The sequence below is a fragment of the Diabrotica undecimpunctata genome, chromosome 8, assembly GCF_040954645.1.
Source record: "Diabrotica undecimpunctata isolate CICGRU chromosome 8, icDiaUnde3, whole genome shotgun sequence".
Classification (NCBI taxonomy): Eukaryota; Metazoa; Arthropoda; class Insecta; order Coleoptera; family Chrysomelidae; genus Diabrotica; species Diabrotica undecimpunctata.
Genome location: NC_092810.1, coordinates 79038608 through 79056530, shown reverse-complemented (window position 1 = coordinate 79056530; position 17923 = coordinate 79038608). Strand labels below are relative to the sequence as shown.

At 32.8% G+C, this 17923-nt stretch overlaps 1 protein-coding gene across 1 annotated transcript in view; it reads left to right on the top strand.

The window, feature by feature from the left end:
• LOC140447712 (lipase 3-like) overlaps nucleotides 1-17923 on the top strand; it is a 131033-nt gene that overhangs the window by 112166 nt on the left and 944 nt on the right. Inside the window, exon 3 of the mRNA XM_072540519.1 lies at nucleotides 15505-15690. Coding sequence (XP_072396620.1) covers nucleotides 15505-15690 — 186 coding nt within the window. The remainder of the gene's footprint in view (nucleotides 1-15504; nucleotides 15691-17923) is intronic.

The window sequence follows — 17923 nt, the reverse complement described above, 5'->3', positions numbered from 1 at the left end:
TAATAAAAGTGAGATATACATTTGCATGTACAGATATAGCAGCAGCGAGTAAACGGTAAAACCCTGAATTAAATATATATAATATTTTCACTGTACCATCATTTTAGACTCAAACATTTTCTGGAATAAACTTATATAACTTAGTAAGGAATAAAAAAAAGCGGATATTTTAAAGTACCAACACGGCGTCAAATCTATTAAGATCTATTAATCTATTAAGATGGTTAAGCTTCTTGTAACAAGTACAGGAAACAAGTTATTGAGGTCTTGTAAAGCAGCGTCGATATACAGATGCTACTTAAATGCTACCAAAAGCATAATGTATCGATGCCAAAAAGATGTATATATATATATATATATATATATATATATATATATATATATATATATATATATATGTAGATCTAATTAAGTTCTTTTATTATTTGAAGAGGGTTAACGTTATATTAAAAGTCCGCGATCTATGCGAGAAGTCTTTATTATATAAAAGAGGTTAGTCTTTGTATGTGGGTATATTTTATTTTATAAAAACCCTTAAAAGGGCAACATTACAAGCACGAACGTTTTCGGAACAACTGTTCCATCATCAGGTTAAAATACAGGTTACCATGCCTGAGCCACCAAAATATTTGGGTAAAAACCCTTTAAAATGAAAAATGTTATCAAAGATTGTACATGATGTTGATAATATTATATGATGTTTAATATTTTAATTAGATTTTACTTCAGGTAACATACACCCATGCTTAAGTGAGTTCCAGTGTCCGGAGAGTAAACCTCTTCAAACGGACTACGGCTGGCAACTGTTGCCTTTTAAAGGGTTTTTACCCAAATATTTTGGTGGCTCAGGCATGGTAACCTGTATTTTAACCTGATGATGGAACAGTTGTTCCGAAAACGTTCGTGCTTGTAATGTTGCCCTTTTAAGGGTTTTTATAAAATAAAATATACCCACATACAAAGAATAACCTCTTTTGTTATACGTGATATACAGCCAGCTACAGGAATTATTTTCCTTGTGGATTTTCTTTATTATATAGAATACACTGTAACGATGTTATTTACATTTACAATACACAAGATTACGGATAATTGTCTGCGACCTGCGAATTAAAATATCGAACACCCCCGTCGTTAATTGGTTCCGTCTTTCGTCTTTTTCGGCGTGCACGATAATTTAAGTCTACTCAGTTCGGGCGACAAAAATCGAATGCCCCGGCTCAGGAGGAATGTGTGTTCTCGTCTACATATCTCCTGTCCCCCTTCGCCTCTGAATCCCGTCTCCCTTATAGCGACTTAAGCATATTGTTTAAGTGGTTCCTTGCAGTGGCGTAACTAATGAATAAAACTATGCTAAATACTTATAGTACGAAATATTCCTACATTCGGCCATCCTGCTAGGAATCCGACTCGGATTCTGATTGGTTCTCTACCCATGCCTTCATATATTCAGCGCACGTTGATGTGCTCAGGGGGCCTTCATGATATCCTGACTTTTTCACATCATATCTATCATTGGGCTTAACATCTACTACCACATATGGTCCAAGATATTTCTTCCTCAGTTTGAGTCTACCACCAAACTGCGTTCTCTTGATTGCCACTAGGTCCCCTTTTCTATACATTCTCGGCTTCTTCCTTCGTAAGTCATACCTGCGCTTATTGTCCTCCTGGACCTTGATTAACTGACGTCTACTCTCGTCTCCTAACATGTCTCTACCTTCATTATATTGTTTGATCATTTCCTGCTCTATTATTTCTTTCATCCTTAGATCTCCTTATTCTTCATCTTTGTCCCAAAAAGTACTTCGAATGGCGTAGCATCAATGCTTCTTTGATGAGTGCAATTAAAAAACTGTTGCAACTTATAAATATGCTTATACCACTTCGTCGGTTCCTCTATACTCAATTTGGTTAATACTGGGATTAACGTTCTATTGACACGTTCTACTTGGCCATTACCTCTTGGTACACCTGTCGTAATCTTAATGTGCTTAATTTCTTCACTTTGGCAATACTCTTCGAACTCGTTCGCTGTAAATGCGGTACCTCTATCGGATATTATTCGGAGAGGATTTCCGAAATCCTTCTGTTGCCTCTTCATACACTCTATGACTTCTTTTGCCGCCGTTGATTTTGTAGGATAAAACCATGCAAATTTAGAAAAATCGTCGATGATCACCAAAATGTGATTATAGTTCTTGTTGGTTGTAGCTAACGGTCCTAAATGATCAACATGAAATGTTTGTAAAGGTCCATCAATTTTTAGTATCGGATGTAACCAACCCTCTTTTTTACCTTCTTTTCTACTTCCAAGTATGCACTTAATACAATTTCTTACACAATGCTCGACTTTTTCCTTGAGGTTAGGAATATAACATTCTCTTTGAATTAACTCCTGTGTTTTTGTTACAGCAAAATGTCCTACGTCGTGTAACAGTTTAATTACTTCTGTTTGCATTCGTTTCGGAATAACTAACAATTCCTTACCTTCGTCATATTTAAATAGAATATTGTTTCTAATCAGAAAGTCCTCGTAAGCTTCCGTAGCAAGTATTTTCTTTATTGCTTGAATGTGGTTATCAGCTTCTTGAGCCTGCATTATTCTTTCTATAAAACCTGGTTCTTGTACTACTGATGTCTCATTTATTATCATGACTATAGGGTATCGACTGAGAGCGTCTACATGAGCCATCCTTGTTCCCTTTCTGTGTTCCAGTTCGTATTGATAATCTTCCAGTAACAGAGCCCACCTCGCAACTCTGGTAGTTAAATCTTTTTTATTCATGGTCTTAGTAAATGTGGAACAATCCGTTACTATTTTAAATTTGATTCCGAGTAGATAGATACGAAATTTTTTCACTGCTTCTATTATAGCTAAAACTTCTAATTCGTAACTTGTATACTTTTCCTCGGCTGGACTTGTTTTCTTGCTCATATAATAAACTGGGTGAAACTTATTATCTTCTCTCGATCTCTGTAGAAGACAAGCTCCATATCCATGACTGCTAGCGTCTGTGTGTAACTCGGTTTCTCTATCTGGGTGATAAATTTCTAACACCGGCTGACTAGTTAACAGCTCTTTAAGTTTTGAAAATGCACTCCTTTCTTTTGATCCAAACTCAAATGTTTGATTTTTTCTGAGTAGATCACTTAATGCTTTAGCTATCGTAGCATATGACGGTACAAATTTACGAAAGTATCCAGTCAGGCCTAAAAATGACTGAATCTGCTTAAAGTTCGTTGGTTCCTTGAATTTCTTTATAGCCATTGATTTTTCATCCGATGGCTGAATTCTGCCGTCCTCAATAATATATCCTAAAAACGTTACTCTTTTCTGTAAAAATTGGCACTTTTTCTTCTTTATCTCTAAGCCGTAGTCCCTAGCTACTTCGAGTACTTGCTTTAAACGTACAACTCCTTCTTCTTCGGATTTACTTAAAACTATTATGTCATGCATATAGTAAATTGCTATGTTCTTGGATGTCAGCTCTCTAAATATGTGGCTAATAAATCTTTGAAACACTGCAGGACTATTACACAATCCGAACGGACATCTTAAAAATTCGTATTGTCCGTCTGGAGTGACGAATCCCGTGTATTTAATGCTATCTTCCTCTATTGGTACATGGAAGAATCCATTCTTGAGGTCTATTGTGCTAAAATATTCTGCACCTTGTAACCGATCCAATACATCTTCTATTAAAGGTAATGAAAACCTATCTTTTATTATATTCCGGTTAAGTTTTCGGTAATCACCGCAAACTCTGATCTGTCCGTCTTTCTTTTTGACGAGTACAATTATTGGACTTGCAAAATCGGATGTACTAGGTCGAATTATTTTTTTCTCTATCCATTCCTCAATTTGCTTACCTACTTCTTGCTTTTCTGGTATTGATAGCCTTCTTGGGTTTTGGTGTATCGGTTCTTCGCTACTTAGAATTATTTTCATTTTTATATCTGTAGTCTTGGTCTGTCGCGGTTCATAATTTTCCACTAATTCTTTTATCTCCATCTTAATATCTGGGTCTTTAATATGTTCCAGTTGTAGATTATCATCGTGTGTCGCCTCGTCAACTGCAATCCTCATTATCATATTATCTACTTCTTTTTTGCATACAATCATTCTATCTTCGGTTATGGTAACCTCTGCTTGTTTTAGTATATTGTTTCCAAGAATAACTTCGACGTCTAATGCTCCTTTTGGGATTACATAAAATAAAATATGGAAATCTTCGCCTTGAATTTCCACTATTATGTTAAAAGAACCTAAAGTCTTAACCTTAATACCTCCTAATCCATTTAACTCTACTATATTCTTCATAAGAATGACGTCATCAAAGTGCTTTTCAAAAATATCTTGTCTCATTGCACTTATGTCACTTCCTGTATCAAACAATGCACGTAACGATATTTTTCCAAATTTTAAGGTCACTGAGTTTTTGTATACTACGTCAATGACATTTACCTGACCACAAGTCGAAGGTCTATCTTCTTTAGCATTGCATCGAGAAGAAACGTGTCCAAATTGGTTGCATTTGAAGCATTTCGTTCCCTTGGCTTTATCAGGACAATCTCTCGATCTGTGCCCTCGATTTCCACAATTATAACATTGTTCTTCTTTCTTAATTCTGTTTTCCGACATTCTTCTGTCATCTCCTCTAGCTTCGTTGTTTCTATAATCTCGTCGTATTTCATTGTTTCTGCCATCTCGTCGTACTTCATTGTTTGTCCACTTCTTTCTATGCGTTTCAGTTGTAGAGGATTTGTCTGTTTTCTAATGAGTTCATACAATTTAATTTTTTCCTTGAAGTCTCTGAAGTTGTTTGCGCCATAAAGTACAACTTTGTTAACAGGGTTGTCTTGAATGCCTTCTATTGTATATTGTATTATGACCTCGTCTTCTATGTTACCTCTGCTACCAATTTCCCTCATCGTCAGTACATACTCCTGTACACTTTCATCATGTTTCTTCTTTCTACGCATCAGCATTTTATGTATTTCAGCACTACTTATTTTATTTTCGAATTCCGAAATAAGCTTTTTCTTCAATAGTTTCCAGCTATTAATTCCTTTTTCTGACTGAATATACAGTTTCGCAATTCCTTTTAGGGATCGTTTTGCAAAAATTAGCATTTGCAAATCATTCCATCCCATTAATTCAGAAATTTCTTCGAAGTCAGTAATCCATTTTCTCAGCGGATAATCGTCTTTTCCGTCGAAGGGTTTTATGCTGTCTTCTACGTCTTTAAAAGTCAAAGCAAAAGAATCATTTACTTTACCGGCCGTCATTCTACCTGATTTTGTTTTTTTCTTCGTCTTTAAAGCCATCGTCCGCCTACTTTCAGTTTCGTCCTCGTATTCATTATCGTCTTCATCGTCGAAATCGTCTTTATCGTCATAAACGTCTTTATCTTCGTCATAAGCTTCTTTATCGTCGTCCGCGTCGTTGTCGTCATCGTCATCTTCGTCATTCTTGTCATCTACATTTAATTCATTCAAAAACGAACAAATACGTTCAATTACGTCGTCATTTGCACCCGAATAATCCAGATCCAATACGTTACAGACTGCAACTAAGTCTGGCATATCTAATTTCTGTTTTACGTCGTTTATCTTATCAGCATATTCGCTGGCATTTTTATCCCACGCAAAGCCTGAAAAATTTCGCAAGTTCCTTCTTGTTTGTCGCGGCACCCCTTCATCACCATATGCTATAATATGCAACGCCTTAACAGCTTTATATGTCGAATTTTTAATATTATAACTAATTTTTTGAAAATCGGTAAGAGTCGTTTGTTTAGACTGCATTTTAAAAATTGATATCAAAGTTATTTAAAAAAAAAATAAAAAATTTAAAAATTTATAAAAAGAATTAAAAATTTAAAAACTTATAGATTATTTTTCTGAGTGTAGTCTAAATTAGTATTACTGTGAACGAGGTTGTGGTCGCTTTTAATTCGCAAATCTTATCTCTTTATATTACAACAATATAATAAGTACAATAATATCTCAGAATAAAGCAAAATATCCTACTAAAAGATTTTGATTTTAACATTCAATTTAAAATATTATTATAGTCAAGCATCAGCTATCATTATCAAAATCAAAAGTCCTCACATCAACAGAGTAAAGTTAAATCAACAAATAATTACAAATACTTTTGTTTGTTTAAAAGTTCTTTTCTTAATGTTCACAGTTCATGATAAAAAAAATAATCTTCGCACGATCTATTAAAGGAACAAAGTCACCTGATCATTTGTCATCATCCAGTGGGTCCAAACATCCATAAACCATAAATTAATCTTATCGTCGTCGTCTGCAAACAACCACTTGTCTGCTTCGTCATCAATACTCTCGTCACTTCAGCCTCTTATTTACACTTGGCATATTATGTTACAACAGTCACTTCGTCGTTGATTCGATTTTCACAAACTGCGTCTTTTATAATCTTGCTTCCATAATTAGCGGCACAAATAAAGGTTACTGTCTCTTTCGAAATAATCTCGGTTGAGCCCCCAAAATGTAGATCTAATTAAGTTCTTTTATTATTTGAAGAGGGTTAACGTTATATTAAAAGTCCGCGATCTATGCGAGAAGTCTTTATTATATAGAATACACTGTAACGATGTTATTTACATTTACAATACACAAGATTACGGATAATTGTCTGCGACCTGCGAATTAAAATATCGAACACCCCCGTCGTTAATTGGTTCCGTCTTTCGTCTTTTTCGGCGTGCACGATAATTTAAGTCTACTCAGTTCGGGCGACAAAAATTGAATGCCCCGGCTCAGGAGGAATGTGTGTTCTCGTCTACATATCTCCTGTCCCCCTTCGCCTCTGAATCCCGTCTCCCTTATAGCGACTTAAGCATATTGTTTAAGTGGTTCCTTGCAGTGGCGTAACTAATGAATAAAACTATGCTAAATACTTATAGTACGAAATATTCCTACATATATATATATATATATATATATATATATATATATATATATATATATATATATATATATATTATATATACATATGTATATATATATATATATATATTATATATACATATGTGTATATATATATATATATATATATATATATATATATATATATATATATATATATATATATAAGGAATTGTTTTATTCCTTTTTCAAGATACGGTAATATAGATAAAAAGAATATGTAAATATTTACAAAATATCACAATTCGTCATTGCAACTTACTAATCGTTGATATTATTTATAAAAAGCTTTGACACTCAACATTAATAACACAAATATAAAATATAAAATAATGGACAAAATACATTCTAAAATTTTAGGTAAGGATAGTAACACTTGTTTATGACATCTTTTGATGGTGTATTTTAACTCTGATATATAGAGAACATAAAGAAAAACAATATGATTAAAATGTAATTAGGTAAAATCATAATGGCGTTTGCAGAAACCCAAAGACACCTTACTGATCATGGCAGTCGGAAACCAAGATCCGGCAGGAGAGGTACACTTGAAGAATAGGAGGCCTCTCAGGTCGTCAGCAAGCGAAACCCTCATAATCAGAAGGAAACCAAGAAAAGCATTGGTTTAGAGAAAATAGAAAAAGGACGCACCCTAAGACTGGCCACATGGAACGTGAAGAGTTTATATCAACCAGGTAAGCTGGACAACCTAATAGCTGAAATGGATCGCCTTAAGATAAATATATTACGTATCAGCGATGTTCAATGGCCCGATTCAGGAAAACTAGCCACAAACAACGGCATGATGTATTACGTTGGTAACAATGATCCAAGACATCGATATGGAGTTGCCATTCTTGTAGACAAAGCGACAAATAAATCAGTAGTTGGTTTTACTCCCTACTCAGAGAGATTGATGATGATTCAATTGCAGACATTCTCTAAAAAGATAAACATTGTACAAATATATGCACCAACTGCCGACAAAGATGAGACCGAGATAGAGAGGTTCTACATGCAATTGAACGAAATCATAAGATCCACAAAAAAAGATGATATATTGTTGGTGATGGGAGATTTCAACGCCCAGGTTGGAAAAGGAAAAGTGGACGGATGCGTGGGGGAATTTGGCTTGGGAGAAAGAAATGAAAGAGGGGACATTCGACTTGACTTGTCGAATTCTGCCAAAGCGAGGAGATGGTAATAATGAATACAAATTTTAAATTACCTAAAAGAAGACTTTATACTTGGAAATCACCTGCGGATTCAGAAGACAACATTGTTCGAAACCAGATAGATTACATTTTAATAAAATCTAGATATAAAAACGCTATAAAGTCTCAAAAACAAACAAATATACCACGGTTTGATGTCTCAAAGATAAAAGAAGAACCTATACGTCAGAGCTTAAAACAAGAAATAAATGATAACTTAAAGAAAATCAAACAAGACGTGATAAAAACAACAGATGTTAATGACAAATGAAACATGGTACAGGAAACTTTAATAAAGGCAGGAGAAAAGCCACTGCAGACAAAAATAAGAAAAAAACAGAGATGGATGACTTCAGAAATCTTAGATCTAATGGAGGAAAGAAGGAAACATAAAGGCAGGAGTAAAGCAAAATACAAGGAACTACAGAGATTGGTAGGAAAGAAAATAAAAGAGGCCAAAACCACCTGGCTTGCTAATCAATGCAGTGAAATAGAGGCATATGCTAAACAGTATGATAGCTTTAACATGCATAAGAAAATAAAGGAAATGACAAATACACTGAGAAAAAAGAAAGATGCCCTTCTGAAAGACGCAAATGGAAAAATCATTATAGAAATTAAAGAGAAATTAAAAAAATGGAAGACATACATAACAGAGCTGTTTGAGGATAATCGGCAAGAACCGGAAGAAATCGACAGCGAAACGGGACCAGAGATCAGAATAGAGGAAATCGATCAAGCAATACGAAACGCAAAAAACGGAAAAACTGTAGGTCCAGACGAAATACCTGCGGAACTACTGAAATGTCTAGACGATGAAACTCTACCTGTACTTCTGGACCTATTTAATGAAGTATATAAAACTGGAAAAATCTCACAGGAATGGTTGGTGTCCACCTTTGTAGCAATACCAAAAACAGTATATGCCAAAGATTGTTCAGACTATAGGACAATATCACTAATAAGCCATACCCTCAAAATATTTCTAAAGGTGATTCATGGAAGATTATATAGAAAACTAGAAGATGATATGGATGATACTCAGTTTGGGTTCCGCAAGGGTTTGGGAACGCGAGAGGCATTGTTTGCTTTTAATGTCCTCTCTCAAAGATGCTTAGATATGAACCTAGATATTTATTCCTGTTTCATTGACTTCGAGAAGGCATTCGACAGGGTCCGACATGAAAAACTAATAGAAATACTGAGAAACAAAGATATAGACAGACGAGACTTACGAATCATTATCAATCTGTATTGGAATCAAAAGGCCAATATAAAGATAGAAGAACAAAAGTCCGAAAATATAGATATAAAGAGAGGAGTAAGACAGGGCTGTGTTCTGTCACCATTACTGTTTAACGTGTACAGTGAAGCCATATTCCAGGAAGCGATAGCGGATCTGGGTGATGGAATCTCTGTAAACGGAAGAATAGTAAATAACATAAGATTAGCTGATGACACCGTTATAATGGCAGACACCCTGGAATCGCTACAAGAATTGGTAAATAGAATTAACGATTATTGCATTAGATACGGACTAAAAATAAATAAGAGAAAAACTAAATTTATGGTTGTCTCAAAAACGCAACAGGGAAATGAAAGATTAATGATAGAGCAAACCCAAATAGAAAAAGTAGAGACATATAAATATCTGGGAACCTGGGTTGATGACAAAAATGACCAAAGCAGAGAAATCAAAGTCCGAATTGAAACTGCAAGGCACGCATTTGTGAAAATGAAGACAATGCTTACCAACAGAGACCTTCAGTTGCATCTCAGATTGAGGGCTCTAAGATGTTACATATTTTCTATCTTACTATACGGAATGGAAGCTTGGACATTGAAGAAACAACACATAAGGAAAATAGAAGCGTTTGAAATGTGGTGTTACAGAAGAATATTAAAAATTCAGTGGGTTCAAAGGATTACCAATACTGAGGTACTACGACGTTTAAATAAGGAGTTAGAAATTAAGAACAGCATAAAAAGAAGAAAACTAGAATATTTGGGTCACATAACCAGAGGAGAAAAATATGAGCTGCTGAGAATTATTATGCAAGGAAGGATCCAAGGAAGAAGAAGCATAGGAAGAAGGCGCATCTCCTGGCTGAAGAACCTTAGAGAATGGTTTAACTGTAGTTCACTACAACTTTTCAGAGCAGCAGCCAACAAAGTGACCATAGCCGTTATGATATCCAACCTCCGATAGGAGATGGAACTTTAAGAAGAAGTAATTAGGTGTTCTTAATATTTTATTTCTTTTCAAGAACCAAGAGGCCCATCATGGGTAATTTTACTTTTTAATTTTTAAACCTGTCTTAATGGTATGCAACATGTAATGCATATAGGTATCTTATGACGTGTATATGTAGAGGTAAATATTAATTTTTTTTTGAGGTTTTTTCAGTAAATACAATAAATGCTGCTCAATTTAGACTTTTTATTTATGCAAGACGTACTAGATTTTATGAAACACGTTTCCAAGAAAACACGTATTGAATGATTTTTTTCTTTTGCCAAAATATAGGAATCTTCGAAATTAACCTCATGTTTCATAGTTAAAGCATGTTCTGTAAGTGCACATGCATTTATTTTTTTGGTTTTTATGTCACTACGATCTGAGATCACCCTACTGTGGAAATTATGAGATGATTCTCCGATGTTACAATTGGTATACGGTATAGAGTAAACAACATTCGATGACTCCTGTATTGTGAAAGGATCTTTTGTTTTTGTGTATAACTTCGACACTGTTTTCACATTCTTAATTGTAATTTTTAAGCCACTAACATTTTTGAAAATGTTCATTAGCTTAGGTGTCAGAACTGGAATGTAGGGTAGGCAACCATAAGTTATTTTAGATGGTATTACTGATGTGTTGTAGTTCAAAATAATGGTTTTTATGAAAACCAAAATTATTCAATGCGGAGTCAAGCCCGTAAAACTACAGAAAGCAGATATAACTCCCGCGAAAATTTCAAATGTAACATATATATATATATATATATATATATATATATATATATATATATATATATATATATATATATATATATATTAAATGTAAAAAAAAACAAAAAAAGAACATACGCAGAAAATACGGTACAGTAGGAAGAAGGCATGTCATACTGATCGCGTAGGTCTTTAATTTCGTTAGATGGAAAATTCAAATATTTTAATTATTATTGTTTATTTTCATTTTTAAAAATAGACATAAATTCTTGAAACACATAACAAACCATAATAATAATACACGAAAAAATTTCATAAACTATTATATACCAATACATAGACTAACAGCATCTGAGAAAACCACATAATATGCCTGTATTAATTCTTTAATAAACTGACTTACAGCATCAAAATAGAAACTGACATAAATAAATATAGAAAGTCTGTTCCTGTGGCGCACCCAGGGGGGGTTTTGGGGGTTAAACCCCCCTCCCCGGGCATATAAAGTAAACAATATATAAAGAATAGTAAGAAAACGTAACTTGTCTTTCACACATAATACAAAAAATCCAAAACGCTGATTGAATAATTAAATTACCACTTTAAATATGTAGAACAAAATAATTATTGTATTATTGTATAAATACACAATAATTAATACACAATAATTAATAATATTTTTCATTATATTTAGATATCGATAACTAATATTAGGCTTATGAAAAAGTAGACAGAACGAGTCTGTTGCGAGTAGCATGCGCCTACAGGACTGTATCTGCGGCGGCCTTGTGGACTATCACGGGTTGTGTTCCTCTGCCTGTATTAGCAGTAGAAAAGGGACATCTCTATAGGAGAAGGAAGGATTTGACAACAGCTATAAAAAAAAGAAGAAAGGGAAAGATCAATGGAAAGATGGCAAGAAGAGTGGAACAACAAGGAATATGTTGCTCAGTGGACAAAAATGCTGATCCCGAGCCTAAGGGACTGGGTAGATTGTCTGTTTTAGGACGTATCTTCATAGCTTTAGAAAGACAGATACAGATAAATGCATATACTGCGAATATTCCAACATTGTTACTCACACAATGTTGGAGTGTAATAGATGTACAGTGGAGAGAAACAGAATGTATAAAGAAATAGGTATGAACCCTGTGACTGTAAGAGAGATGATCGTGAAGGTGACGGGAAATACGGAGGGATGGAATAGTGTTCACAATTACATCCGAGCAGTCAATAAAAAGAAAGAAGAAGAAGAGAAACACCAACCGAGCTAACGACAGAGATAAGATCTAATTACTATTTTAATGGGAATAAGTAGCAATTGAAGGTTAAAATAAGTTTATTGACGTTTGAATTTTTGATCTTTGATCTTGCACTGATAATTTGTTTATACTCCAACAATTAATAGAAAAAAGAATAGCGGTTAGTACTGAAGTACATCTAGCCTTTATCGACCTAGAAAAGGCATATGATACAGTTCCAAGACTTAAATTGTGGCAAGCTTAACAACAACTCGACATTAGTACATACCTTTTAGGAATAATCACAGAAGTATACAGGGATAACACTACTTACCTAAAAATCGGATATAGACTATCAGAGCCAATAAAAGTAACTATAGGACTAAAACAAGGATGCAGTATGTTACTCTAACTGTTTAATTTATATATTGAGGTAGCCCTCCCAAATTGGAAAAACCCCTGCCAGGGAATGGGAATCCCCATAGAAAATGACGTACTGTTCTCCCTGAACTTTGCGTATGACCAAGTCATCCTAGCTCAAGATTCTTATGATCTAGAATTTATGATAAAGCGTCTATAGAGAGAATATTTAAAATGGGGGTTACAAGTCAGCATGAAAAAACCAGAATATTTACTTAGTTATCAATTCAGATGCAAGGTTTGAAGTGTTGATAGACGAGGACGTGGAAATCAAACAAGTGGAAAATTTTAAATATTTAGGTCCACTCATTCCTAAGAACGGCTTGGAAGAAACCGAAATTAAACACGAATTAATCAGGGACGTAAAATTGTAGGATGTCTGAACTCCTTATGGTGGGATCACAACATTTCCAAAAGGAACAAAAAAAGAATAGAGCAAACCATGGTTGAATCAGTTCTTTGTTATGGCTCTGAAGTATGGACAATTAATGCAGACCTGAAGAGAAGATTGTTGGCAGTTGAAATGGATTATTTGAGAAGAAGTGCTAGAGCATCAAGGCAGGAAAGGAAGACCAAAGAATCTATAAGAAATAACATGAATGCTACAGAAACGGTCATTGACAGAATAGAAAGAAGAGGTTCAAAATGGTTTGGACATCTATTGAGAATGCCTGACGAACGTTGGCCCCAAAAACTTCACAAATGGAAGCCCCTTGGAAGAACAAAAGAGGTAGACCTCGACGATCATGGAATGAAAGGATTAAAAGAGCGATGGAATCGAGAGGTTTGGAGGAGAAGCATGCCTTGGACCGGGAGGATTGGCGGAGAAAAACGGGAATACGGCGATAGCCGTCTCCAAAATGTATTGTATTTACAAGTTGGATTAATGTCAAACGTCAATAACCTTATTTTAACCTTCAATTGTGGCTTATTCCCAATAAAATAGTGATTACTTTAAAATGCCACAAGAAAATAGCTTCAGAACAATAGATAAGATCTAGATACGAGAAGGGAGTGTTCCAAAAAGGTCGTCAGCCTTACAGTGGCCACCCCACTTTCGGAGTACGGTACGTGCGACAATCAACTGCGCACAAGTAAGAGAGGGTGGTTTTAGTTGCTAGGCAGGTTAATAGATACCTGAATCTTTGGTACCGCTATCTTTAGTACTTTAAATTAAACTAAAACCCAAATTTTAGGGAAAATGAAGGTATCATAAAAAAATTTCAAAACCCCCCCCCCCCTAAGACAAATTCTGGGTGCGCCACTGGTCTGTTCAACAGTTGCTCATACACCTTGAACCGTACAAAGTGAAAGAATACCTTCAAGCTGACATATATTATCATCTTATACATCAGATTAATACATCTCAATAAGATATTATAATAATACATGAACAATATAATATAATTAAAAAAGAAAATCAAAATAATATTTCCCTATACTGGGATTTAATTTCATTCGATTTTACCAATGAACCTTAACGACATAAAGATTCAAAAGAACTACTTGAATTTGTCAGCGCATGCGTTCTGGCTAAAACAGAACCTCATATTTAAACTTTCTAACAATCAAAAATTTAGTTATTGCCGACAATTCAAAGAATTACCTCCTTTTAAATGTAGTTACATTGGGTTTTTCGATTAACCTTGGGTAAACCTTTGCGTTTTAAGTTCAAAGCTACCATACATTACTAACGTTAAAAAAACTTTTTTTGCACATAGTAACAAAAAACACCATTATGTTGTTACTAGCAAAGTTTTTTAATATTCTAACTCTACATTTCTAAGTTGCGGTAAGATCAATAATGTTTTTAATAGATAATATATGGTAGCTAATTATAATTTATTCTCTTTCAGCCCTGAAGAAGCCAAATTAATTCTCTTTGGCGAAAACGTTTGGCGAAACAATTGATACTCATTACAGTCTTTCTTGCAGATTTCCCCAATATTTAAGAGTTTACTATTTAACTTCTCTGCAAAGATTAAATTTCTTTCCTATATATATATATATATATATATATATATATATATATATATATATATATATATATATATATATATATACATATCTATATATATACATATATATATATATATATATATATATATATATATATATATATATATATATATATATATATATATATGTATAAATACGTTCAAATTATCGGGTAAAGTGGTAAATAAAAATATATATATAATAAGTGGTAAAGGTGTAATAAAAATCTTTCTTTTTTCTTAATGACTCAATATTTCGCCATTTATTTAACAGCTTCTTCAGGAGTAAACTAAAACAATTTGAACATTACAAAAAATGGCGTACAAATACATTTTAAAATATCTTAATAACAACTAACCTTAATATTTAATAATATTTTAACTAACTTTAACTTAATATTTTACTAACCTTAGTATTTGTCCTGAAGAAGCTGTTAAATAAATGGCGAAATATTGAGTAATTAAGAAAAAAGAAAGATTTTTATTACAGACCACTTTACCCGATAATTTGTTATTTTTTGGTCAAAATAATCATTTCTAACATATATATATATATATATATATATATATATATATATATATATATATATATATATATATAAATATATATATATATATATATAAATATATATATATATATATATATATATATATATATATATATATATTTCTTGCAATATTAATTACCAATTATTATACCAAGTTATTTTCTTTTAGGCACACATAAGCTTAGCTCCGGTGGCTTTCATGAAACATTTGATTAGCCCCTTGGTTAGGGTTTTAGCTTATGGCAACTTACCTTTTGGAAATCAACAGACATTTATTGGAAAAAATGAATTTTTTCCTTCTACAGCATTTTTAGTTTTACTTAATGACGCCATATGTGGTGTAGGAGTTGGAGCAGTAAGTACTTTAACTTAGTAATTTTATTATTTAAATAGTTGGATAATAAAATCATACATTTTTAGCTATCTGTAACGAGCGCAGTTAATGCACGAACGCAATTAATACATAATTTGAAAACACACATATTTTGTTAACACAGTTTGTTAACACATATAATTTGTCATAAACAGTGTATTCACTGCCGTTAGATACTATTTGAAGATATTCTAATCTAAAACCTGATGTCGGAAATTTCTTTTTCCAAAAAATATTGCAAAACAACATTAACTTTTTTATCTATTCTTCATTTTAAAGAACTTTCCACCTTTCGGCAAATTACTGACTGATAACCACAAAATTGTTTGCTATTAGTATCTATTATAAGTATAATCCGACTGTAAAAAATAATTGCGCTATCAGATTTAAAATTTTAATAAAAAGTTTAGATTATAAATCAATTTGTCTAGTATAAGCATTGATTATAAACCACACATAGATTCCTCACTCTTAGGGTAAAACGAATTCAGTGTTAAACTCAGCCCACTTACACCCCTTTGCCCCTCACGCCTAAGTACTACCAGACTGTATGGTGGCGACATTAATTCAATTCTTTGCCAAGATTGAAAAATAAATTTGAGTTACCTGCTCCGGCCATTGTCTAGTGCAATAGATGACAATATAAGGATGGCATTCAGCATTTTCACAAATAATTTTAACGTGCTTGTAATCTATATTATTGAATTCCGATTTTACTTCAGGAAAAACGCTAAAAATTGATTAAAGAAAACAGTAGAGGTTTTCTAAAAATTATTTATTTATCAATACACTACAAAAAAAAAATAACAAAATATAAAATACATAATACAATTAGCAGTGATAAATTACATCTCATGTAAATTACTTTTTTGTAACTTTTCAAACAAATTAATTTCGAGAATTGATGCAAATTAAAATATTTCAAGCTAATATACAGAATTTATTTCCAGATTTAGTCTATTCACGATTTAACCAGATCTAACGAGTTACAAATGCAAAAGTGTTAAGAAGGTTACAATGTTACAAAAGGATTGCGAGGTGATAAAGAACATCAACACAAGAAAGCTGGAATATTTAGGTCACATTACCGAAGGTGCGAAATATGAGATATTAGGCTCATAATACAAGGTAAAATTAAGGGTAAAAGATCTATAGGTAGAAGAAGAATTTCCTGACTGAAAAACTTAAGAGAGTGATATAGTTGCAGCTCAATAGATCTTTTCAGAGCATCCGCCAATAAAGTACGGATAGCTGTAGTGATGGCCAACCTTCGATAGGAGAAGGAACTTCGACAAGAAGAAGAGGATATAAATTTTGTTCTGATAGTAACATTGTACTATAAAAAATTGACAATTTATCTAGAAATAGCAATATAGAAGTCAATTATATTCTGTACAAAATAAGAAATTGTATAGAGGTGAACTAAAATAAATATGATTTACTGTTCGATCGAATACTTTTTACATTTAAAAATTTTCTGAGGACTATCTGGAATTACGTCATCGATTGAGTACCAAATGCAATTTTAACTTTGACAAAATACCACAAAATACCAACGTTAAAAATGAATAATGCAAGTGCTTATCTTGATTAAATGACAGGGAATTTCCAACATATAAATAGTTGAGGGCCATCTGCCTAGGAACAATAGGTAAAAGCTGATAAACGGACTGGATTAGAAAGTTTAAAGCATCACTAATTAGTTCATATTTCAAAACAAAGTAAATAAATATATTTGAATGTCAATTCTTTTCAAACTAAGATTGTAAAATAAAATTTTAGGAAAAAAAATATTTATTATTTCTTGTTCTCAAGAAGTACTTTCATTATTGACAATATCGAAACAATTTATTATTAAAAGTCGAGAACAATTAAACGTTCATATTTATATGAAAGTGCTATAAAAATAAAGGTAATAAAGAAGAATTAATATTATTTAACAAACTTGGTATACGACTCATAATATTTGACATCTGATTCTTTCATTTTGAGTTTTAGGACATGCAAGTTTTTATCAATAGTACATTTTTCCCTAAACTGAATAAAAAAGTTTTCCATATGATTCCAAGGTTTTAAGATATACTGATATTATAAAATACTTGTTAATATCTTATATTATATCTTGTTAATATCTTATTGTAGATAAAACACATACTTTTGATCTAGCATCATTCTCTTCCACGCATAAAACTAAAGAAAAATCAGCTATAATTAA